This window comes from Trichoplax adhaerens, genomic scaffold (assembly GCF_000150275.1).
Source record: "Trichoplax adhaerens TRIADscaffold_7 genomic scaffold, whole genome shotgun sequence".
Lineage (NCBI taxonomy): Eukaryota > Metazoa > Placozoa > Uniplacotomia > Trichoplacea > Trichoplacidae > Trichoplax > Trichoplax adhaerens.
Genome location: NW_002060949.1, coordinates 2,555,328 through 2,582,331, shown reverse-complemented (window position 1 = coordinate 2,582,331; position 27,004 = coordinate 2,555,328). Strand labels below are relative to the sequence as shown.

At 32.1% G+C, this 27,004-nt stretch overlaps 2 protein-coding genes across 2 annotated transcripts in view; one reads left to right on the top strand and one right to left on the bottom strand.

Moving 5' to 3' along the window:
• Positions 1-10,999, top strand: part of TRIADDRAFT_58074 (uncharacterized protein) — a gene marked incomplete at both ends in the record, with an annotated part of 11,291 nt that extends 292 nt beyond the window's left edge. Inside the window, 34 exons of the mRNA XM_002114316.1 lie at positions 50-229; positions 714-818; positions 1,015-1,143; positions 1,456-1,617; positions 1,865-2,001; positions 2,362-2,384; positions 2,476-2,559; positions 2,719-2,877; positions 2,993-3,046; positions 3,223-3,322; positions 3,480-3,580; positions 3,669-3,772; positions 3,876-3,925; positions 4,043-4,118; positions 4,318-4,390; positions 5,059-5,215; positions 5,471-5,801; positions 6,010-6,159; positions 6,382-6,519; positions 6,629-6,781; positions 6,886-7,096; positions 7,290-7,384; positions 7,447-7,675; positions 7,861-7,998; positions 8,182-8,223; positions 8,313-8,530; positions 8,602-8,704; positions 8,993-9,136; positions 9,209-9,323; positions 9,451-9,511; positions 9,602-9,768; positions 9,875-9,977; positions 10,117-10,175; positions 10,969-10,999. Of these exons, the coding sequence (XP_002114352.1) occupies positions 50-229; positions 714-818; positions 1,015-1,143; positions 1,456-1,617; positions 1,865-2,001; positions 2,362-2,384; positions 2,476-2,559; positions 2,719-2,877; positions 2,993-3,046; positions 3,223-3,322; positions 3,480-3,580; positions 3,669-3,772; positions 3,876-3,925; positions 4,043-4,118; positions 4,318-4,390; positions 5,059-5,215; positions 5,471-5,801; positions 6,010-6,159; positions 6,382-6,519; positions 6,629-6,781; positions 6,886-7,096; positions 7,290-7,384; positions 7,447-7,675; positions 7,861-7,998; positions 8,182-8,223; positions 8,313-8,530; positions 8,602-8,704; positions 8,993-9,136; positions 9,209-9,323; positions 9,451-9,511; positions 9,602-9,768; positions 9,875-9,977; positions 10,117-10,175; positions 10,969-10,999 (4,182 nt within the window). The remainder of the gene's footprint in view (positions 1-49; positions 230-713; positions 819-1,014; positions 1,144-1,455; positions 1,618-1,864; positions 2,002-2,361; positions 2,385-2,475; positions 2,560-2,718; positions 2,878-2,992; positions 3,047-3,222; positions 3,323-3,479; positions 3,581-3,668; positions 3,773-3,875; positions 3,926-4,042; positions 4,119-4,317; positions 4,391-5,058; positions 5,216-5,470; positions 5,802-6,009; positions 6,160-6,381; positions 6,520-6,628; positions 6,782-6,885; positions 7,097-7,289; positions 7,385-7,446; positions 7,676-7,860; positions 7,999-8,181; positions 8,224-8,312; positions 8,531-8,601; positions 8,705-8,992; positions 9,137-9,208; positions 9,324-9,450; positions 9,512-9,601; positions 9,769-9,874; positions 9,978-10,116; positions 10,176-10,968) is intronic.
• Positions 11,000-24,511: 13,512 nt separating this feature from the next.
• TRIADDRAFT_28028 (uncharacterized protein) lies at positions 24,512-25,396 on the bottom strand (the record flags this gene model as incomplete). Its single annotated transcript, XM_002113994.1, has 1 exon — positions 24,512-25,396. The coding sequence occupies one exon, from the start codon at positions 25,394-25,396 to the stop codon at positions 24,512-24,514; it is 885 nt and encodes a 294-aa protein (XP_002114030.1).
• Positions 25,397-27,004: the final 1,608 nt, after the last annotated feature.

Sequence of the window (27,004 nt, the reverse complement as noted above, 5' to 3'; positions counted from 1 at the left end):
TCATGTAGTTACGTCATAGGACATTAAAATAAGTTTGATCTCTGTATAGGTAAAAGAGATTTTATTGGCTCGGTCCAGTAAAAAGTTAACCAGCTGCATATCAATCAGTGAAGTAGAATCTCTGATGGGCAATGTTGAAGAATTATATCAATTAAGTTGTAAATTATTGCATGATATGAATGAAAAGAACGACGACAAAAATTCTATTGCAAATACTTTTTTTATATTTGTAAGTTCAAATTAAGATAATGTATATTGAAATTATGTTATTGAAACGAGCATTGAAAGTAAATAGTTTCAGAAAGCTTTTGCAATGGATATATGCAAAGCTACACTATTTTCTATAGAAATAATTCATTTTAATGCAGTTATGTTATCGTTAGTTAGTTATACCGTTACAAGAATTCGATTGCCTTGTTTGCTCCGATACTATTTCATTAACCATACTATATCAAGAAGGTTTTCTAATGGTAGATCTTGCATCTCATAACAGTAATTAGTTTTTGTGCAGTTTCTGCTTTCTTACAGGCACAGCAGTAATACTAGTAATAGAGTAAAATAAATTTATTATAATAGTACAATATTGTGAGTTTAGAAATATTAAAATACTAGTTTTAGTGATCTGTATCAATAATGATAATATTATAGTCGTCTTGCGGACATTATTTCTTGGTAATTATTAACGCATTTGTATAAATTTCAATTTTATTTAGGCTAAAGATTTAAAAATTTATGCAAGCTATTGTAATAGTCATGAAGTAGCTATCGGATTTCTTGAAGATATTCTGAAAGATCAGCTCAAAAGTGATAACGTTAAGGTATCTATAGCAATGCGAGGCATTAACAATATAAAATCTAGCATTAATGGCTATCATACGATTCATACGATAGTGCACATGATGTTAAGGTAGTAGTTATAAGATGCAATATAAGTTCCATGTTTTGAATGTAATACCTCTATGTAATACTAAATATGAGTTACTTGTGTTTTTCACGATATCACTATTAATTAAGTCATGTGTAGAACAAGCAGCCAAAGTGGAAGGTATGGAAAAAGTAACTAAAGGGAAGGAAATTGACTATCTTGCAAGCTGCCTTGTTACTCCTGTACAACGTATTTGTAAATATCCTTTACTTTTCAAGGTAATATAATTATTGATACATATGATGAAAACGTAATACAATGAATGTTTCGGTCCTTTGAATACATTTGCTGATCAAACTTATATATCTGTACTTAATTTCGGTTACCTTCAGAATTTATATCCTTCGCACATTACATATATATTTTGAGCTCATAATTACAGTGCAATAATTAGTAAATATCATTTCGTGGTTTTATTATTTGAATACTATATCATAGAATGTAGGTTACTAATTAGGTAATGCGTAGTGCATATCAAATTATTTATAACATTTTTAGAGCGGTAATTATATTGCTATTATTTGTTTTAGGAGCTACTAAGGCTAACGCCTGAAAGTCACGTAGACTACCAAACGGTACTAGATACATTTCAGGAAATTAAAAATGTTTGCTCAGAAGTCAACGAGATAAAGCGACAACTGGAAGAATTAGAGTCCCTTGAAGAGTTGGTTGCCTCTATAAAAGGGTGGACGGTGAGTTTATTGTATGGTGAATATTGTGCCATACAATTCAGCCTCCAAACTAGCTATAAAAGCGAGGAACACTACAACAAATCTACCGCGATAATAATCGCGCTAAAGCTTAAACCGTAGCAATAATGGCAATTTATAATGTCATTTGTAATATCCTAAGAATCAATATGTATATCTGCTAAAAATAATACATTTAAGATATGAATTGTAGATATGAAAAACCCTGACTATACCATGAACTTTGTAGGGATTGGATTTTAGTAAAAAAGAGGTTAAAATACTGAAAAAAGGATCTTTAATGAAATTGACACCCCATGGAGCTGAAGAACTTTATTTTATTTTATTTAAGAAGCAATTAATATGTTGTAAAAAGGAAAGTAGAAGGTGAGGGAATGATTTACCATTCACTAGCGATTTAGCGGAAATTATCCGGAATCTAAGTATCAGCTGAGTTACTTTTTGAAAAGTTTACCCTTTCTTCCATTACCTAATACAGCAGATCTAGTTATACCTTAGATTTTATTAATATCAGAATATTTTAAGCACAGAAACAAACTGCTATAACTTTTAAACGTTCTCTATGGTGTATATGCAATACTATATTGGAATTACTGCAGTTGAACGAAAATGCAATGATTTTCGCACTACCGGTTAAACTTAGCGCGTTACTTGACTGTGAACTTAAATTCTGTGGTCCTACCTTGATTCTGAATTAAATATTTTTTTTCTTCCTATTGCTTGAAGCCTATCTCAACGTGTTGCTAACGGTAAGAAAAGTTGATAACTTGCATCATCATAAATGTCTAAACACTCAAAATTTGCAAGCTTAAATCATATAAAATTACCGTAAATTTATAGTAACGTTGGGTGCAACAGAATATACTTATCGCGGTAAAATTATGACACGGGGGATGAATATAGAAAGCGTAAAGGATGGCAAAGGTGTTTATAAGCCTGATTTCACCAATTTTGATTATTTAGAAATAACTAAATGTCATACTAAACAGTAGACATGTGTCATTCTAACGTCTCATATCTGATGTTCTTCTGCATTGGCAAGATTCGCAAGGCTAATTTGCTATTTTATTATAACGTTTTTAGTTCTAGATAAGCTTGGTAACCATAAACCGGTATATAACGCCTGGAAAATATATAATATGTCAAAAGGCAAGTGGATAACAGTTTATGCAAGTTCTCAAGAAGAAAAGAATTTATGGTTAGAGGCTTTAACAAGCATAAATGCTAAGCGACCTAATGCAAGTTAGTTACCGAAATATCGCATATGAAAATTTTCGGTCTTTATATAATTTTTCAGCTATTTTGCATCATTTATATGATAATTTTAAGCAACCACATATCTTCCGTTTCTATTTAGCTGGCAGTAGTGCACCTCGCGAGAAATATATATCCAGGAGATTAGTCATCAAAGGTAGAATCAATGCGTTCCTAATATAGTATATAAATTAATGGTGTTTATTTATATAGTCCTTAAACCGCTACGCAATTAATTTAAGTATAGACTTCAACAAACTTTTACATCAAAAATTACGTCACATCTCGAGAATATTCCAATGATATTACTGTATTGACATATTCCCTTACTAGCCGAGCAAATCTATCAAAGAATACATGCAGAAAGTGATTCGATTATACGTTATCGAACTAAAAAGGATAAAGTTGGTGTAGACAAATGCTTTACTGGGAGGTGATTATGCTAAAACTCTTTAGGAACGGTTACTGATTCTTCACCCTCATAATAATACACTGTAGTAGTTATCTAATATTTGAGAGTACTCGCATTTGGACGGCATCATTTTAGCACTTAGTCTAATAAGATGATTTAATATTTTTAATTTGAAAAGCGATCTTGTTTCTTGGCTGATGAAAAATGATTTATCATCTACTGTCGAAGAAGCAATTAAATTAGGTCAAACATTTCAAGAATGCAACTTAATCCATCATGGTATGAAATAAATCAGTTTAAAATTCCTGTAGAGTCAAAAGTTCTTTGATATTAATGCCTTGCCTTTGATAATTCACATCACTTCCAGTGGATGATCAAATTCAATTTGATAACCATGATTATTGGTATCGATTCCGCTATGATGATGGCACATATGAAGATGCTACCGCACCGTTGGATGCCTTATCCATTGTTAGCAACATGTTCAAAGCTTAAATAAATAGTTATTGCGATAGTACTTCTAAAAAAGTGAATGTTCATTTACGCTCATAATTAATTGCTTTATCATATCCAGTCTGCATTAATATACTTTCGCTTACATGGGATGCTTAAGCCTACATTGAAGTAAGTAGCAATAATAGTGATTTTGTCTATGAATCACAATAATTCATTCGCTAAATCAATAGTGTAAGACGATTCTCGTAATTTGTTATAACGTAACTACATATTTCAATGATTTAGAAATTACAAGGATAAACTGAAGGTTTTCCCTCAATCTGTGACCGGTATTAAGTTAGTTAATTGGCTAATAGAACAAGTAAGCATTTTTAGCGCAAGTAATATGAGAAATAGCCAACAAGATTATCTATTGTACCGTATCCTGCTTGCGTATTCCACCCGTGAACGTGTATATAAATATAAATCGGACTATAAACTACTGCAAAGTAGCTGCTTAGGGCATAATCCCTTATGAGAATTTTGATTTCTGAGAACTAATATTACATTAAATTTCCTAGGGCGACGTTGACACAAGGGAAGAAGGGTGTGTATTAGGCCAGTTGTTGTGCGAAACGAAATATCTCCGACATGGTAGGGGTAGCATTTCAATTTTATTAAGTTTATCAAATTACATGTTCTGTACTGAGGTTTATATGTGTCGTAATTTGGCTTGATAGTCAACGATCGTGGCCAATTTAAAGATTCCAACCAATTATATCGTTTCCATACCGATGAGATTGGTTATAGAGAGAGTGGTAATGTTTCTCCGACTGACAACGACGCTAAATTTAAAATCATTGATGAAATTACCCTATTGCAAAGCATAATCCCTGTTGAAGATTATAGGTACTCTTATAGCACGGAACTAGACTAATTCTCTACTAATTTCGATAACTAATATTCATTATGATATTTTTTGCCCCTCTTTTTATATCGCTATGGCAATACCAATAGCGTGGAAAAGGATTCTTTTTTGTCCATACCAATGCACTCCAATCATCTAGCTTCTCCTAGACTGTCATCAAGATCACCATCTCGAGAGAGTTATTTTTCTCGTTCATTAGCGCCATCCCTTCAGAATTCACCCACTGAGTCCGATGATTCACTAGAAATGAAAGATGGTATTGTAGTAAAATACGATAAAGAATGGCTTATACAAAATTAAATCAAAATTAAATTAATCTACTACACTAATCTGATGTGAAGACTCTCAATATATGTTTTGTTAATTATTTATCTGTATATCTGTACATACCTAGTTGAAACAATTCCAGTCCCAACTCATCTTAATAGTGAACATCCGGAATTACTTAGAACTCGATCCTTAACAAGTTTAATAAGTGAAGACAATACTGGTTTTGATACATCTTCTGTTTACTTTGATGACATCGATCAAGTTGATGATGAATCATACAAGTAATAAAGTTACAAATTTATAATTCATAACTCAACATGTAGCAGATGAATGCAATATACATCAATCTAAAATACTTCATTACATGTAAATTCTACATGTTAATAACATACTGACAGACAAATTCTATCTTGTTAAGCTTATTAGTAGAGTATTAATTCCTGTAAAATAAGTAACTGAGGAAGTTCACTCAGTAAAATAAGTCTTCACTAACTCATTAGCTTAATATGTTCTATTGTCTTAATGCCTTACGATAGGGAGAGTAGAGATCGCTTTGAATCTACGAGTACCGGCAACAGTATGCCAAGGCAATTTTACCGCCGAGTTAGTAGCATAAGCAGTGGATCTTATAGCAGTTTGATAGAAAATACAGCTGAAAGTCTTGGTGATGAAGCAAGCCTTAAAGATAGTGGCTATTCACGAGAACGCCATCATAGCATATTCAGTTCTGATTCTGATATATCAAGTGTCGTTAGTCTGTCTACGGAAATATCTACTAATTACGAATACTTAACAATTGACAAGAAGCCTTGTCAACTTCAAGAAAGAGTAACCGAAAGTGATTTAACTACATCAGTACCAGCTGAAGTATGAAAAATCATGTACTACTAAAATGCAAAATTATATTTAATGTAGTATTTGTACATCAGTGTTTTTGTTTCATTCCTACCTAAATTCTAAGCCTCCCCATTAGGATTGAGGTTAGGGTTAGGAAGTTGCATCGTAGTGTCGTTGTGAAAGTCATAACTTGAGAAACTAACAGTCGCATTTTACTTAATTTACTGCATTTCTTCAGTTGTATTATCATTTTAGTTATATTGATGAGCGCTTACTGCAAGAGTTGGAATCAATTGAGGTTGAATTTATTACTCCAAATGACAAAGAAGATGATGTCTCTACTAGTGAAGACTCCAGTAAATCTGATTTAGCTCGACAGCAGTTGAAGGTGAAAGAAGCTTTTGAATAATATTATGAATATTATAATTTCACTACAGTCATTATATTCTCAAATATATATTATACACAGTCTACCCAAGTTATACACAGCTGTACATCCTCTATATGCGGTGTCCAAAAGTCCTTTTAATAGAGACCATGTAAATTCTCTGGAGATCTTTTTACGAAATAAAATGATGTCATAACTTTATTTTCTAATTTACATGTATAGGCAATGAAATTGTTAGGAGCAGATGAAATGGTTAATAAAGAAAAAAGTGGAATACGACGAAAACTTTTAAAGTCCTTCAGTAAAACCAAAAAGAAAGCATCGCCTGAGATGGAATTTTCATCCGCTTTCCCGGATCAAGTACTACAGATGAGCAAGGCAATGACAAGCAGTTGTTGAAATTTAGGTGTTACAATTTTATACGTTTCATTACGATAGGTAACCCAAATTATCTCACGTATATATACAGGCTGCTAAACTTCTTGGTGTTAGTAACGCAGAAACTATACCCTCTAAGAGTAGTAGTCCAATCGGTGACCAAATGAAAAGGTCAAAATCATGGGCTAACAGCTATACAAATTTCCTCTCTACTATCAAAGAACGGATTGATAATTATCGGGAGGTGCTTAACTTTACAGTACATCACATAATAATATCTTGAATTAAAATTATTATTGTACATAGAATTCTGACTACGTTATAATCATTGCGCTATATTTATGGTAGTCTGCTAGCTCGTTAAATTGCATTAAATGCCAAGGAGAAGCCAAACAAGAGAATAATAATCTGATTGCTCGGTATCCTTTCTGTCCACTGCGTTGCTATTTGCATGAACTGGAAGTTTACTGCTCTACGAATTACCGGCCGTCATTAGTACCGGAAACGCATAATGGGGAAGATATCGATTATCTCCATTTGAAAGAATTTACTTATCCAGGTAATTTTGATCCATTACACAGTTATCTGTATTCTTGATAGCAATAGCAGTGCATTAATTCCAAATTATTTCATAGTATGGCTTACAGCATCTGTTAACATTGCCCTGATAAAACTATTCATTAACCTAATAGTTAAAATTTCATTGCATAAGTACTCCCTAAATTTCTATTATCTTACTGCTAATTTTGCAGTTGATGGACTGCTAGTTACTCGAACAATCCATTCCAAGACTGGGATGGCCATTCCATCAGGTGTTATGCAAGGATTCCATGCAGGCGGCTTAAAGGTAAAATCCGAAATTTCATAATCTGTATTAAGTCGCATAATTGATGTACGACTATTTCTTAGCGCTTATTACGTGGCAAGCAAGATTTTGTTGCTAAGTGTCGCCATATGCTGAACCAAATAAGGATTTTTCTCAATGAAATGGATAACGCAGACAATAACGGTTTAAAAGAAAGAAATAAGTGCAATTCGTTTATGGATATGATAGAGAAGTTAAATGCTATTGTATCGTCAAATCATATTAAACTAATCTTTCAGCAAACCGAATCTAATCGACCTTTACTGCTGTCAGGTAAATTACAATAGTTATAAGGATAACAAGGAAATGCCAGTTTATTAAATCATATCAATCTTACAACTAAGAGCATCAAAACGACACTAAGTTCTTACTTCATTTCATTAGATGTATCATAATTTATCATTATCCCTTAATAGAAGCATATCTACTTTTAACATTTTTTCTGGACATCATTTTAGAGGTTAATAGGGACTTCACTACCATTAGTACGGAATTAATCGCTTTACTTAACCAAGTTGATAAAGATACCGAAGAAAATTTCAACTGTATAGAGACTTTTAATAAGAAAGTAGAGAAGCTTAAGCAATCTCTAAGAGGTGCATATCATTAAATACTTAAACTGTAGCGATAGCAGAATACAAACGAATTCATTCACTCATATCTAAATCTTTATATGAACTAAAAATTAAAGTGTTTATTAACGTCGCTACGTACTTAAAATAAGGAATGATAAATATACTTATCTTCCAACGGTATTTTTTTAACCGCTATTTTAACAGAGGTTCGATTACGATTACTTATGACCATCTTTAGCGATGAAAGTAAGCTATAATTATATCTTAAGATAAATTTGAATTTTGTCTTCATAGCATTCTTATATTAACTCTACCCGCTCTGCATATAACTTTAGATACAAAATGTGTCGAGAGACGCGATGCGGTTTTCAGTCAAGCTTTAACGGCTGTATTATCTACATTCATTTCGCAATTATACTCTGCTATCCACGATATATATAATAACTTGCAAGAATACACTACCGACAGCGAAGCTACTAGTGCGAAATGGTTACAGCAACTTAGTAAAATTGGACTACTAGTCTACTTTCAAGCTTTATTATCATCACGAACAGTAAGTTAAGGGATAAATTTTGTGTGTCAGAGAACTATAATAAGATCTTACAACAGATCTTTCTTTTACAGGGCAGTGAAACTGCAATGCTAGAAGATATGTCGGTAGCTATTCAAGATCTTTCGAAAATTGCTATTCGATTTAAATTATTGGACGATAGTATGTTCAACACAGGTATCACTAAAATAGATACATTACATAAACTAAAATTTAAAATACAGAACTTAGAATCCGAAAATATAAATGTATGAGTATTTTATCGAACATGACATAAGCTACTAGACGCACGCACACATAAAATAATATCATAGATGCCACAATTGTCTACTTGTATCACCTAATCTTAGGATACAGTTTTTAATAGTTTATACTAAATGTTGTTGTTCAGAGCATCAAAATGACTAATTATATCGTGAGTATTTTATTTCGCTAATAATTACTTCATTTAATATTGTAATGTAGCTGATGAATATCAAGTGGTATTTGAAGGAGATAGATCAGACCTGGATGTGATAATAAACTTGGGCGAAAATTTATTCCAAAAGCTACCAGACGCTTTGCAGCGAGGCCAAAGTGTGCAAGTTACTCCGGTTTTGTTTACGCATGGTATTTTACAATTGTAAATTTGTACTATTTGCCAAATACCAGACTAAAATGCTGGTATTTTCGCATAAATAGGATTAGAAAAAGTTGAAGATAAAACCGATCCGGAAAACTCCTTAGCCATTCATATGCAAACTGCAATTAATACTGACTCGTTGAAGTCGTTACGCAAGTATTATAGAAAATTTAAGTAAGTGGTATTATAGGTTGAGATATCGTTTATGTTTACGTATCGTAATTTTCTTTTATTTTTAGCGCCGATTAATCATGTTTAACCTCGCTTAAATCATGTAAATTACTAATAATCTCAATTATAGAAACGCCATATTTGATACAAAACATTTGCCAAGATCGTCACAAGTTGTCTGTTTTCATAGAGTAAGGATGTGTATATATTCTGTCGTATAAAATCGGATTTGGTTTAAATTATACATGTGAGAGATATAATCTGTTATTTTATGATTGCAGCTATATCGTCCTCTTTATACAGCTGAGAAGCTAATTAAACTGCTAGACAAGTGCATCATGGATGCGTCGATGGGACAAGATAACGCTAACATCTTGTTACTTTCATCAGAAGCGGCAGCTAGAATAGGAGCTATACAAATTGTTGGTTGCCGCTCTGGAGCTGAAAGGTAGTCTTTCTGTATCTTTAGGCATATCAAGAAAATAATGAAATTAATTTAATCGTATACTTACTTAGATAATACTAATACTACTGCAATTTGATATGCATTATAGAACGTTGGCAGCAATCACAATGGAACAAGCATATTTGCTATGTCGTAGCTATGAACTTCCACCAGAGTTAACAAATCATGTTATTAAATCGTTTCGAAATCGAGTAAGATTTATATCTATATGACATGCAACTTATAGAAGATGCTACTTAATTAGTTTTTCTTCCGATAAAGGAAGACGAATGAGTACGGTACGTTACGTAGATTATCTAATGATTATCGACGATATTGTTAAATTATTAGGGTACTAGTTCTCAAATGCTGAGTGGTTCAAGAGTGAGAAATGATTCTAATTTGCCAAGGTAAACATATTTGAGTTGATTGTTAATAGTAAAGTATCCGTCGAATTTTACTTCTTCCCTCTAAAAGTGATTCGATAATAATTCTTTCGTTATTTTACTACAGACTATACCGGTATAACTTCACTTAAACATACCACTATCAACTTCAAAGGACAATTATCTCTTAGAGTAAAATCGCTTTAAACAAATGGAATTCCTATGGGTTACTCTAACGCGTATACTTCTTTTACTTGTATGTTAAACGTTAAGTTATCCATAAATGTCTTTTTTGACATACTGTATGCACTATCTGAATATATTGCATCTAGCCCTTTAAATAGCAATAACCGTATTTCTTGCGAATGGAAAAGTGATACATACAGTAATATTTGTTTGCATCAAAAGAATTTATTTAAATTAATATGTTAAATCGTTATCTTTGTAAGTATGATTGTGATTCGTAAAATATTAGCCATCACCAATCTGTTCCATAATATTTTATAGCTTTAAGTTGTTGATAATAACTACTGATTTACTGTAAAAGTTATAAATCTTCTACAGTTACTAACGAGCTTGTAGTAAATAACTACTATTTGCGTTTGTTCCGCTACTTTTAGTATAATTTCTGCCTCGCGCGGAAACTGTTTTCATATAATAAAGCAACCTGTTGCTTTACTTACTTTTGACTATCTCTTAGTCATATTTAAAATTTTCGATAAGAGATAAATAAAGAAATATAAGAATCAATCGCCTGACTTACTATTTGCACTCGCAATTTGTCATAAGTTGGTTATTTATAATGTTTCTCTTTTAGGTATGATACCTTCTCGATTGTAAAATCATAGCATTTCCGTAATACAGTATATTAATATTCATGATTATTATTCAGATAAACGTCAACCAAGATCTATAAATGACAGAAGATTAAATCACTCTACATGTAAATGTACTTCTATTTTAAAAGTTTATGGTTATACATATAGAGCGTAAATAGTAATCTATAGCATTATCATTAATCTTAGACTATATAAATTGAATAGTGATACGAATTATAACTTGACATTTTTGGGAGCTAATTTGTTTAGCCTTATTTAAAATTACCTTCCTGAATATAAGAAATAATATAAAATCGACTACCTCTTTAACAGGGTGGATAATAGACTGGCATATTTGTTGTTCATGCATTTTACTGTGTGAATATTTAATCACAGTTGAGAGCAGTAAGACCTTTAAAGCACAAACACTTGGTCTATGAGCTCATAATTTTATATCATATATCAAACCTAACCTCGGGCGCTAATTCACTAGCATGAGCATAGTGGGTTATGATATATTTAGTATTGCTATGAATCCAGCCTGTCAGGATTAACATACAGGCAAGATACTTTGTAAGTTAATATTAAATTCTGAATTAAGTAATGAATGATGCCAAATAAACTGTAGGCAAAACTTAATGATTTGCCTGCATTTATCTTATAAAGCACAATATTTAGCATATCTAAATACATTTAGAACGATTCATCAAGTATTGATGGTGAAATTGTCGAAAAAAATGTCAATACAGACCTGCATTAATAGTTTACTCTGCAGATACGTAGTTGACACCTTACTGTACTGTATATGACATTTAGAATGATCCACCTTGATAATCAAGCATAAAATTTCGGCCGTACAGTGTACTAAGTGTTAGTTTTGCTTATTCTGATACTAGTTTTTATGCACTGAACATACGAAGATGTAAATGCTGTAAGTTTCTTCTCGCTTAATCTTCTAAATCTCTACATTTTCGAATCAAAAATCGACAAATACTACCATGCGTAACGCTCTACAGCGATCTAATAATTATCGATGCAAACGCTAAACCTATTTGATCTTAGCACTAGATTTTAGAACCAACATGTGTACTCTGTAAGTTTCTACTCTTCTATATGACCGAATTCGATAACGAATATTTTACAGATACTAGCATGTTTGTACGGAATATCTCGCAGAGTACCGTATTAGCTGACTACATCTTCTATATGAGATTTAAATTCCTTTACATTAAGATAGTCGATGATTTAGACATTTCAGCTACGAATCATGAAAGAGCTAAATTTATCTGCTTTAATGCTTGATTTTATAAAGTATACACTATACGTATACTTTATATGTTCCTTTCTTATAGTAATTAATATTAAAGATGTAAGTGTTGAAATACGTGGCATTATGCAACCATTTTAATTGGCGCTATGCCATATATGCTTTTTCAAATACTTTATCATCGCAATTAATGCCTAATTTTCTAACACGACCTATAATAAAGAAAGCTCGATCATCTGATGTTTTCACAAGCAAAGCAGATGCACCCGGCATACATTTCATGTGTTGAATCTTCATAAGAGTTGATGGTGCAGATATAATAATTTTTATTATTAAATATTGTACTAGGAACATGTTATAGAAATAACGACGTCCAGTATTACACCTAGGAAATTACTTTATCTCTTGTTTTCATAATCATATCTAAACAGACTACATACCGTAGCATATTTGAAATAGTTCATTATTTATTTTATCTTTTATTACCTCATATCGTCTAATAAATATCTATCATAATGGAAAAGGTGATGCAGACAACGGTCTAGCATAATCAATAATTCTGTTGCCTCATCATAAATCAGCTGTGCAACACAATAAAGACCTTAATAAGTTTCCATCAATTTGCAGGATGACTCAAGACAGCTGATGCCAAGTGATAATATGTCTTATATTAATTAATTCGCTAATTTATTATTACTGCATCCGTTAATGACAAAAGTTACTATGACGACTTAAAAGCCTGTCTGTATCTTGACAATAATAATTGATTAATTACTGCATATTGCATAATAGCTATTGTAGTACTTAAGACGTGAACGCTATATTGTCTCCTTCGTTTCTTCAAAACTTAAATAACAGACGTAGCCAAAGTCGAGCTATTTTAAATGTGATAGTAGAAAAACAAAAACGAACTATATGTTTGCATGCCTTACGGCAATACCCTTACCTTGCACACGTATTAGTTGGCCATGCAGGATCGTGCTTTACGTCTATGTCGAATTATGTTGTAAAGACTCGTTGACATGATGCTGTACAGGTGTAGTTATAATCTCATATCTTTCCTTTCTACAATACGTTGTTTTTGTCATGCTAGGGTATGTATGCGGCAATGCGTCATATCATTAGCTAATTAGTAGAAAAACTGTACAATTATCAGTACTTTTCAATCTTAATCATTATTCCATCGATTCCCCGTAGTTTTTAATTTTAAATTGCTTGCCACTACCCATGCATCTACCACGTCCGAAGCTAATGCATCTAATGGTGCTATAACTCTACAGTCTAATTCCGTGCTCAACTGGAACGTACTTTCATGAATATATTCCAGTGTCCTTTGTGATCGAATACATTGGCCTTCTATTATAATTGCTATGCTTTAGTATTATCTTCCATTAATTAGTTTTATTTCTTCGATAACAAAATAATTAATCTTATACAGCTGCCAGACTGCAGGCGACTGCAGTGAGACATAATTAAATGATATGGTTTCTTTATTACTATTACAATTTATTGCAACATCCACCAGCTGACTAGACAAATAGTATGCAACTTATTAATTATACTCGTATACCTAAACTTGATGTAGTGTCCTTTGAGGGTCAAATGTGTGCAAGAGCTAGCAATGTAGCTAATAACCTTTTCAACTACTTTATTCATTTACATTCCCTCATAGAGTTTAGTACTATAAATTTTTATAAGCTATCCTTGTTATGACTGCGCTGTTTAAATTTATTTAAGTAATTCTGAAGCGGATTTCATTAGGTAATAACATTCTAAAATGATTACTTTTGTGGTAAAAATTGTCGAGCTAAAGAAATAAGATGATTTAAGGCTAGATATTACGCATACTCGTAAAAATAAATTTGAAGAAAGTACCAGGTACCTGTAATCAATAGAAATGGCTTAGAGATATACACAAGTATGCAAGCATTCAAAGAATGTATGCCTAACAATGCATAAATTATTTTCCTGTCTCCTACGGTGTTTATTCGTGCCTTGTAGACACATGGTGTAATGCAATAAAACCCTGACTAGTAAAATGACTCTCGGTCATGCTAGTTTAGAAGTAATGTATTCCTACTTTTAATAAATCATAATTACATATAGAATTATTAAAGATTACTATGTGGCCGGATAATCCACCTAGAATTGCAGTTTTATTTCCTTTGCATTATAGCTAAAGAGCAGCCTCAAAAACTATTCTCATAGAAATTTAACCTTAGCATTAATATTAGCGACTTAATCTTGTCAAATTTATAATCAAATATGGAACTCATCATAATTTACAGATACGATTTAATAAACTCTATCTTCGCATAATAATTAATTCATGAATAGATTTAACTTTTGCCGGATATTTAATTTCCGCAAGATGATGACATTCATCGTAATTTTAACAACTGTAAAATGAAAATAATCCTACGGGATGTATAGCAGAATTATTTGACAAATAACTCGACAAATTGTGGTACAGTACCAAATCGTATCAAATTTATCTAAAATTGTTATGAAAATTCCACACTGGAATAGTTTTTAGTGTCATTTTCCGTAAATACTTGTATAAATTACCCATAGTAGACCTAATCTATAGAAGGAAATAAATTGGGACAAATTCTATAAACCAATATCAAATAGTTCAGATACGGATACAGATCGCATTACCAGTTGTATTATTGCCTTAGAAATAATATATAATTAATTTTAAAAGTACAAAATATGTGCAGTATAACAATAAATATTTACCAGGTGTGCACAAATTATACGCTAGCCTTTATTAATCTAGAAGGCTAGGCCGGAAGACTGTAATAATTTGCACGCCACATGTGTCGTAGAAAAAAGGGTATAATCTGCACACTACGTGACGAAATTATTAAGCGAAGCATGAAAGGTTACAGTATATTTTAAAATATCACTAGCATGATTTTGCATCTCATAAAATAAAGAAAGGCTTTTGCTTACGCTTAAACTAGTAGCTGGACCACTGCTGTCCAGACAGATGATCTCTGTACAGAGCTCATAGTGCAAGAAATTTATGAAAATAGTAGCGTACAATCATATAAATTCATAAAACTATTTTAGGAATTAGCCGCTTAATCGCCACTTACGTAATTATACCAGTTATGACATATTAGAACAATAGTTACGAGTAATGTGCAAAGGAAATAATTCGTTTAGGAAAAGAGTTGATATGCAAATCTAGTAGATCTATATGCAATCTAACAACTATTAGGAAAATTGTCGATATGGTTTTTTGGTTCGTGTATTAATTCAAGTATCTTGAGTTTACTACAATAATTAAGCAATTGCAATATACGCATACTGCAAGATTCAATAGTATACCTAAACGTAATTAGCATGGTGTATCAACTCCTGTAGGGTAAGGATATAGTTCACTTTATCTACTTTCTAGTGCTAAGTTCACTATGTGAACTATGTAAATACAATATACCTCGAAATTTAATTGCATGCCGGAAGATAATGTAGATATCAGGCGTCCTGAATCATTATTTTATAGTATGCATAAATGCATATACTGCGAGTGATTGGACATCGAACCCAGCTAATTCTATATTTGAGTTGTCTGAAGCTAGTCTTTGACCACAGTCTAAGACTAGAAATCCCGTAGAGACTAAAGGGTAGAGTCCATCTATCTGCTAGACTTTGCCGTAGGTTCCAATACTGTGGCTGTGCTTTCGTATGTTTTCCTACAATTATGCGACTCGGATGTTGCATAACGAAGCGAGTAGCCGAAATACTTACCATACAAGTTGGCTTAAATTAAATCCATACTGGAATTGCACTATACATCAATTAAAGTTATCTATGTTGTTTAGGGTATCTTGTTCGTTTTTCATCATAGCAATACAATATTAGTGTCCGCAAACGTTACAGACCAAGGTACACGAGTCGACTCTCTTAGCTTCTTTGTGCAGGTTACTTTTCCATGTTAACTTCACTAAGTGCAATAAACAGTATTTGAGAGCAATATTGAATATGAACTAATAGTAAGTTATCATTGTAAATGGAAGCATCATTTGATAAATATTGGATCGCTACTGTAGCTGAACTAGTATCAATTCATTATCAATACATTGCTAGTATTAAATACCATATCCAGTAATTACCGTATGCATACTATGTATACAATGAAATTTTACCAATAACAATCCCTTCAAGATTGCAAATTAGTACAGTCTGCAGCTCAAGTATCATTCCGCAAATTAGACTTTCATATTATTATCTCACATTACGAAATTACGAAAAAACTCTACTGGTGCACAAGTATAAAATCCTACTTAGCTACACAGGAAGGAAGTAGGCGCGGCCTCGTACCAATCCGATTAACTGTAATCAACTAAGCCAACACATTGTTCAATATGAATGCCTAGAAAAAAAAAGATTTCCCTATTCTGCCGCTCTTTAATGGAAATTATAAGTACAGAAAATACATAAGCAAACGATACCAACATTGGTTTATGTCTTTTCATATTTATCATAACAACCACTAATAAGCAAACCATTCTTCTGCACCCTGCTGATTAGCATCCTACAGTTCTGCTCTTAATAACCCTTTCATAATTTACATTCAAAATACAATCTTCATTAATAATTAATGGTATGATATTTTCTATACTTGACATGGATAATACACGCCAATAGAGATATATATGGATTATGCATGCGAGATAGACAGTGGTAAAAGAATTTCATCGGTAATTTAAAATAATCAGTATATAGAACCTTGCAATACTAAGTATGGAATAGTAATTATATGCAACACTATCATCTTCTCATCTATTTCTTTACATTTACTACCATAATTCACTACAATCTTACTTCTGTCGGACTGTAATGCAACTATTATAAGTAGAGATTTATTAATGTTTCTATCCGATATGTATACGATATGACATCGTTACCTCTTTGCGCATTGTGTTAAGTTTACTTCCTCACGTATGCGAACATGCCTAGCTTTGTATTCACCTAAGGTTATATATTATGCTATTCAGTAAACGTATTTATTTTATAACATATAGTTAATAAAATAGTTACACGTCATACTTCGTACATGCGACAGCATAGCAATGGGATAAACAATCAGTATATGGAGGTAAAAATTTGCAATTAAACTATTAATGGCATAGATTTAAGCTATAGTTTCTACTAATAACACATAAAGATGTATACAAATTTTTATATTCTTATTTATAGCCAGAAGCAGAACGTAAACAGGATTATAATCATTCAGTTATTTTATACCTCATAGTCAGTCTAGAAATACAATTTTTTAATTCGGTAACTATTGAAAGCCTGTTGAGTTATAATAGTTACTTAGCACATTTAGACCTTACTAATGGAATTCAAATGTCTTTAGGCAATTATGAAGTGGTAAATAAAGCTAATTAGGCTAGGCCTGTTTTGATTTCTATCAAATAAGATTGTAATATGTATCGCTCCCGTTCCCACACCCACTCAAGAAATACAGGATGCGAGCAGTTGACTCATTTACAAACAATTAATAAAGTAAGCTTAATTCTAGCCTTAGAGCTATACAACATGCAGCGATAATACGAGTACATTAACCTTGAGCTAAGCTAAAATAGTCTTTGAAATTCGCTAACAATCTCACGATTTAGCAATCATTATTTCATATTAGTAAATGCCTTCAAACATTTACGTTTGACATAAAGATATACTTTTAATTCTTTTAATTTGTAACTTATCTCTAATTGTGACATACATAGATTGTATTTGACCAACTACATATTGAATTGAATATGTCCCGTGGGCTATAGATAGAGATACGACGCAGAGACTGCAGAATCTACGTCATTCCAGCGTCATTAGCAATAGAAATCATACATAATACAACTACGTATATAATTTAGCCACAATTATATACAATATCGAAGCTAATTGTTATGATTGTGCGATTTGTGCCTATTGTTATCACGTTGAAATAATGATTTTTGCTTGTACCGATAGAATAGAAGAAATAATTAAACTAAAAATAATAATAATAGACTAATGTTAAAGTGACGTAAAACATATAAATGGCGTGAATAAATTATTATCTAATGGATTATTCGTAGTACAAGATTACTTGGTAGTATATATGAAACAATGATAACAATTGTCCGCCTTATTGTTGGCTTACTTCTATTCTAAACTGACAAATCTTCAATTGGTCTACTATTTCACGGGTAGAGTAAAATAGTAGCTTGAAAAGTGTATGCATCCATCTATTTGACATCAACACAGAGATACTTTTTCCATTCATTTTATATAGACATTGTTAATTAAAAAAAGTTGCAATCGAATGCGATCAAAAGTTATAAGACACAAATTTTAAAAAGTTCTACTCTCGAAATTTATGGAAAAATTTATGAAACGGCTGGAATATGAAGTAATAATTTGAATTATAGGGTAGATATAACGGGATAAAGATCGATTACCAGTACTGTTTATGATAGAATGTAGAGGGGTAAATATAAAATGACAGATAATAGTAAATAATAACTAAATAAGCTCAATGGCTTGTGAGTCATAGCAATGACTCATCTTGCGATTATCACGAGATGTGCGGGCGTTTACATTTACTCGTAGATAGACAAATTTCATCGAACTTTGTAATTGGCATATATACAAATGTGGAGTTAGCAATAGGATTAGCAATTTCATCTGTAGTATGCCTGATGATGATTTTAAATTGATATGATCTTAGTACGAACGAAACTGATAGCATCTATTTATTTTAGTGATAGTAAAGACTAATCAAGATTATATTAGTCTTTACTAATGATGGAAGAGCGAGTAAACGGTAGTAAATATTAGGAACTATCCGATGTGTGCATGTGCGTCCCGTAGAGGTTACACAAATAGCTCTAGTGCAAGATCTAAAGTTCCAGTGCTAGTACTTACGGGCTTACATGTACTATATATTTATAACTACGGTACTCTTGACAGGTGGAAATAAATGATATGGACTCAGTATGCATTATTATTAACCTACTTCTACAGAAATCAATTTTATAGATATCCTCATCATCTTAAACGATCAAAAACAATCACGTAGAAGACGGTAAATAATCGAGGATGATAATTTATGCTCTATTTCAGTATTTTAGGGTAGATTTAAACGTTTTTACCGATCATTATAGTTAACGATAGATTATGAAAAGTGATAGTTTAGACCATATTTTAATATTTTTAGGACAATTTTAGCATTTCTATTCCATTTCTAGTACAGTAGGACATAAGATAATAAGCTGGGGGCAGGGAAGATATTTCGACCAATTATTTAAATCAATCTGATTTCATTAATAAAGAAATCAATAGCAGAATTGTATCGACTGATACAACGTAAGTGAACTATTGAACTCGATTTACGTGACAATAAGTTATGAATAACCTTTAAAGCTAAATTCTTGTAATACTTATCATTTAGTCTGATAGTATCCAACTGGTAAATGAGTCCAACAATATGATTTAGACAACAGTCGTGACAACAAAGTTGACACAATCATATTCTGCCATAGAAAGATTAGCATTGTCATTATGGCAATAACGATAATGGTCATAATTAGACGTTTTCATTGTGGTTTAAATTAGCAATGTTGTAAGAATTAAAATTTATTACGAGGAAAAGTGGTACTGGTGTGAAAGGAATGCTCATTATAATCACAGTACTTTTAGCTTGCATTCACTGGACTCTAGTACGGCCCTGATCGATAAAGGCGTGGCATTAATATAATTACCGTAAAATATTGGATTAATCGTAAAACCGTTGAAGGGAGTGATTTACAGAAAGATTTTTTACTGCAATGCCACGTTCTAGTGGCCTTAAAGATTTCTACATAGCTTATGCTTAGTGATAAGTTAGATGCGTGGGCAAGGTTGAAAAAAAATCCATAAGGTGAAAGCAGACAGTTTTACTCTGCATGAAATTTTACTTTGATAAAGCGCATGGAAAAAAATAATCCTATCGCTGCCCCGAGCTGCACAGTAGGTACTAAAGGGGTTCAGCAAAAAAATATGTCTCGTTTAGCAATCTTTAATGTGAATAATATGGATTAATAGCCACAGGCTACGTACGGCACCGTTGGGAATTACCTCCGTCGCACAGTTTAAGGTTACGAGCAAATGGTTACCATGAGCTGTAACGACAACGCCACGCCACGACATAAAATTCATCTACCGTACAATATGGAAAATCTTTTTTATTAATTGATAATTAATTAAGAACCGCTACCACTACAGCTAATTCGACTATCTTGTAGTCTCACTATATTTTTTACCCTCATAACTTATTAATCATTGCAATCACAATTACTGTAAAGCCGATTCATAAAACCGTAGGACTTTATTATTAGTAACTAATTCCGCTACTGTACAGCAGTTTTTACTTCAATCGTCAAAATTTAATATCTTATGAAGTTACACTGATTGTACTTCCACCATTGAAAAATCCTTACTTACAGGATAGTAATGCGATTACTATATTGAGATATTACGATGTGTAGTTTTAATTAATTACTACCAATAAGGACAAGATTCATTAATAAAAGACTGAACTACTGTGATTTGTAAATGTAGTTACCGGCCATTCCCCATATTGCCTCTATAAATTCTGCACCATAAACAACGATCTTACTGATATAGCTAAGCTAAAAATAGCATTACAACAACCTTAATCCAATTTGACTTACTGGAACAGTACGATAGAGTGTAATGTGATTAGTGATATATTCTATCATTAGCTAATGCATCAACGCCAACGCTCAAATTTTTTGGTTACGCAATTAAATTCTCCGTCTATATAAAGCAGACATTCTACTAAGTTGGAGTAAAGTTTTTAAATTGATTAATCAATCAATTAATCAATCATGCATCATATTTCCAATAATAGCTAATTTTATTTATAATGTATTTGCTTTTACTGAATAGCATCCCTTTACAATCATCCTTTAACCTAGACACAATGTACAGCGGCAACCATTTATGACCAATTTTTCGCTGTAAAATTTTAAATGGAAAAAAGAAATAGCGTCTCCATTCTATGAACCAATATTGCAAGTCTATTTAACAGTAGTAGCTACAGATACCGTGTTCTATGCTAAAAAAATAAATAATATTTAGATTACGTAAGGTACAAAAGATTACTTTGGATTAATGTATTATTGCAACGATAAGAGACAAAATAACATGGTCAAGACGCTGATAATTTTACTGTGATCCACGCTACTTGTGAATACGCGTACAGCGTGTAATGCAAAATTGAAATTGCAACCGCCTTATTATGGTGGAATTAATACAATCATGTACATTAGAATGAGAAATTTTATCGCTAACAGTTCTGTTAATGTTATTCACAGCCTCCAAATAACAAATTAGTCATTTACATGGCTAATAACTTATCACTTATGCTGGAGCGATGCAATATTAACACCTTGATCATCCAGCTGTTTAACGAAGTGTTATTATGGGCTAAGTGAATGCCATTGGTAATGCAATTAGTAAAGTTCCTAGAAGTTTAATAACATTAAAATTTAAAAATTACATAAATGAAGTAATCGAAAAATGTTTAACGCGCTTCGAACATTGATTCTCCATACCGTAGTGAATTAATTTCGAATCGGCTTTCTTAATTTACTACAATTTGACGAATCCTATCCATCAGCTACTTAGACAATTACGGTAGTCCCGTATACTTTACTTTGGTGCCCCAGTAGCAGTTAAGATCAGTATGTGATATATGGCCCATTAAACTCTATTACTGAATCAATTTTCAAAGTAGTAAACCAACTATTTGCTATATTAAGCCATTTTCATTTTCTCCGTACTAACAGGAAGAGAAAATAAATTATTCCTTTTATATGACTTTATAAGAACTTAAAATTTATGAAGAGAAAGATAAAATAAATATTTTTTCTTGTCTTAAATGGAAAAATAATTCCTAATTGAAATTGTATTATGAATTGGTAATGATCAAGTTACAGTAGAGGAAACAGGTCACTTTCTTCTTATTCTTTAAGTTATCCTTAATTGCTGCTGTAAACTCTCTTATCGACTCTTACTATCATGGAAAAATTACATTGCACAGTATAATCACCAAATTTCAATAGGCGTTTTTTCCCAATGAATATGCTTTATTTTCAAGCAATAATAAATTATAATTTAAATAATCTACCGTCAATGATGTAGACAACATGAAATCTCCATTTTATCATAATAATAATAATATTATTAAACAATAATAATAATAATAATAATAAGAGCACGATATTTTCAAATGAAAAATTGCTTCATCGAATACTCCCTCAAAGTTGTTTCGTAAAGTTTGTCAAAATTTTACGTAATTTTAGTTCAGAAGATACATTATTGAAAAATGACCTGAATATAATATTGATGATATCAACGCAAAAGTTACAGAAGTAGTCATACAAATATTTCTTACATAGACAGCACCTGCCTTGAATCACAATATCGTAATTATGGATGTACGATGACAAAACTAGATGACTAGTTAATATTCCATTTTCAAATTAAGCAGAAAAACGATACGTAAAATAAAGTATATCCAGCTATGCGTAGTAGTAATAATTATTATAAGACAGGTTATTTTATGTATATTAATAATTTATACTTTAGGATCATAATAATCAGCCACGAGCTGAAAAATATAGAACACCAGCATAACTGAGAACAGATTTTATCATAATCTCAAAATACGCATTCACAATATTAACTGTCATCATCATTCTTACTGACTTTGCATTAACTTACTAGTTATTAAGCAGGTAGGTAGTAAAGTATAGCAATCATACGCATAACAGTTACAGTTATTGACAAACATATGCATATCATACAAAACAACGTATCAATATTATCACAGCAAGATGGAGGGAACTTAGCATTAATAATTAATTAATAATCAATGTTAATTTCGTAATACCATATAACAAACAAAAAACATAAAATTATTATTTTTCAAAGTTACAAGAAAAAAATTTTCAATCAACTTGTAATACAGTGTTTTCTGAACGAAAAACAGCAGCAGTAAATCACGATTATATACTTTACATGACGTAAAAGTAATTCTAGAAAGTATTTCATGAGATAATACAGTAATAGTTTAAACGATATGAATAGTTTACACTCTTACTATATCCATATATATATATATATATATAAATTTATATGTAAACGTGAAGACTTGACAGCGTTTTATCAATCATTAGATTATGAAAATTTCGGTGCTCTGCACTCAAATTAGTAATTTTACAGCAAATGAAAATATATTTTCTGTATGTATAACAACAAGAAAATGCATACGTAGTTTTCATGATGAAAATGAAGACTGCAAATGGACTATAATACAATAAACGCCGATAAAGCGTAGTAGGCTAACAAAATGTTTTCATCATACTAGAAATTTTTTAACGATCTCGAAAATAACTCATATCATAATTAATAGTACCTTGGGTACACTATTTAAAGCAAATAGAATAACTAATAAATATAGAACATGAATGATAACCAATATCGACCATCAAGATTGATTTCATGATTCATTCAACAAATCATTTCCATTAGTCTTTAAAATATACAAAAAAAATTCTTAAACATGTCAGATTAACAAGATCGTCGACAAATATATTCCGTCTAATAAATTTTGCATGATAAAGTTTTAATTTAGAGAATAAACGCTGTCGTATGCTTCTGTACCAAGACTAGTTTTCATATGGGCATACTTTATAAATTACGGAGAAATATGGCTAAACGAGATCATTTATACGTTCAGTTGAATAATATATGTACTATACAGTATAGTTGGAAAAAGTATACAATCGAACAATATTGATACGCGAAGATATAACTGCCTTGCCAAATTGCAAAACGAATCTATTTCACTAATTTCGTAGATTTAGACAGACCATCTATCGACATGGTACTGTACAATCGGTAGATATAACTTAGTTAACATAACGATCACTGACTCAATGACTTTAATTCAACGATTGATGATTTGTAGGAAGGATATAGCTTTACAGCTCTTTTTCTCCCCTTCCAAAAAAAATTGTGAAGAAAGAAACTATTAAAAATCGAAAAAAAAATTTTTCCCACATACTACTATATCAACCCTTTACTTAGTACATACAGTATTTCCAGCTACTCGCTTTTGAATCCAAATAATAGTGTCATGAAAAGGCCAACGAACGCGGAAAAAAATTGATGATGGCTTATTTATTATAGTAGTATATAAGAAGAGATGGCTATTGCTGTAACTTTTTTAATACTTCAACACAGTCTGCTGCTGTTGGACGATCAGATGGACAAGCATTCCAACCTTGCATAACTAAATGCTGGTAATCTTCTTCCATTTCCATTTGCGTGGTAATCGGTGGACGATGATTGTATGCCACTACAGCAAAAATAACGACGTGTGGATTTTCACATCCATAAGGTCGCTCTCGTGCAATTAATTGCCATAAACAAATTGCAAATGAGTAGATATCAGCTTTAGTAGTTGGATCACAACCACGTAATAACTCCGGTGCTGTATAAGCAAAAGTACCAGTTAAGTAAGACCGTGTCGGGCTATTAACGCATGAGCCATCTTCTTGGACGGTTTGGCTACATCCAAAATCGGCTAACTTACAATTATCTTCAGGTGTAATCAAGACGTTAGCAGGCTTTAAATCTAAATGCACAATACCAAATGAGTGAGTGTACTCCAATGCCATTGCAATCTGATGAGCAAATTTTAATCGTCTTTTTACATCGATCACTTCCGTATCGGTATCGTTGAGGACCTCCTGTAAGTTACGACTGCCAGCTAATTCCATAATAAGTAATGGATAATCATGTAGGCAATCAGATGCTGTCGATATCGCTACAGTTTCAACAATGTTAGGATGGTGTAAAAGCGACATAGCTAGGACCTCTGCTTTAAAACTATCCAATGCCGCTCGTTCATTTTTACCACGTTGATGTAGTTTTTTAATTGCAACTTTTTTACTACCGTAGGTACCTTCATAAACTGAACCGAAACCGCCGCTACCTAATAGGCGTTCAATGTTTAACTCATTATGATCAACTTTAGCATACGTTGAATTTGTCCAATGAGGAGAAATTAATGAAAATAATTCACAGGCCATGATGATCAATCTAGTGTGGGGGTTGGAGGGATTTGAAAAAAAATTTTTGACAGTCTAAAATCACTTGACTGCAACGAAGCAAAAGGGTTCAAGCGATTACTGCGTGACCCAAGTTATTAACAGCTGGACCGTTGAGATCGAATCACGTTGCACCCACACACACGTAAGGCGAAAAGGAAATGAATAGATTCAGCTTTGAGGGAATCAATTTATCGAAAAAAATAGTTCAAACAAGACTCCGCAAATATCAGTTTCCTTTCCTTTTTGATAAGATCACTCGGCGCTTTATTAATTGCCGCTGACAAGCAAAGTAGAAGAAGTCGCCTCTTTTGTCTTTTTCAACAGGACCGGTAAGGTAGTGCGTATAATAGTACCCACTTCCTTTCTGTATTTAAATATTCATTAAATAGTCAGTCAATGTATACTAGAAAATTAAGCCGTTCAAAGATAAAAAACCTCTACGATTGATTAACCGTTGTAATGAATAACAATATTTTTTCTCACCGTAAATGATAATTATCAATCACTGATGAAATTGCGTCGTGTTTTCTTCAGGATGCTTTATATAAATCTTTAATTTCTCTTTGATTTTGTTAACTGGCGTAAAAGGCTAATGAGTTGTTGAGTATGGGGAAAAGAAAAAATTTTTCTCCCTAATTCTTTTCTAGTAAGCTTGGATGATTTTCAAAGTCAGTGTAATGTCGTTAAGAGGAGATAAGCTTGCAGTCCAATTAAGTTGACAATGTAGATAAGTCGAGGGGAAAAATTCAGACTCAGCTTGATGTTGTTTTTTTTCGTGCTGTCTTGAAGTAATTCCTGTTCGGTTAATGTATAACTGACAGGATCGACCAGTAACCTTTTCTCTTAACCGGTAGTCTTAGTGTCTGTGTCTATTCTCAATGAATGGTACTGAACAACAGTGTCTATTTGAATAATAATGCTGACTTTGTCTAGTTGATGCAGTAATAACAAACAGAGACAAGGCTGAATAATAATGCTTCAATAGGTCAAGGAAGAGAGAAAGACCTCTACACAATCCATATCACAAGAAAAGAAAAAAAAATACAAGTTAGCTATACAATGACTTATTGTATTGATCTCCACAAGAAAAAAAATTTTATCGGTAAAAAAACAAAAATACAGCTACAGGAAGACAACAACAGCTTGGTAACTATGCTTGATTTTCTACTAATCAGCATGACTTGAATTCTTTCCTCCTTTTCGTTAAGCAGTTGATTTTTCAAGTCATACAAAGGTAATTTTGAGGATTAAAAATGATCCAATGCATATAAAATATACATGATAGGCTAGTTATCGAGTTAGGGTCAATCTCACCATGCGTTGCAAAATGAATTAATCAAGTCAATTCACCTTAGTTAGCGTCATACTGGTAAAGAGAGTATGAAGAATTCAACGAGCGTCATTGCAACACTGACTACAGTAAATAACTGGCTTCGAAAAAAAATTTTTCACTGCAAAATTGAGGAAATAGCATTCCAACTGAAGTAGGATTACCATGAAAGAAAGAAATGGTCGTCTTGCGCTAGTTAAAATTATCGACAATTTCATTTTCTTACCTCTAAATGCTGTAGAATGCGATAGACTACG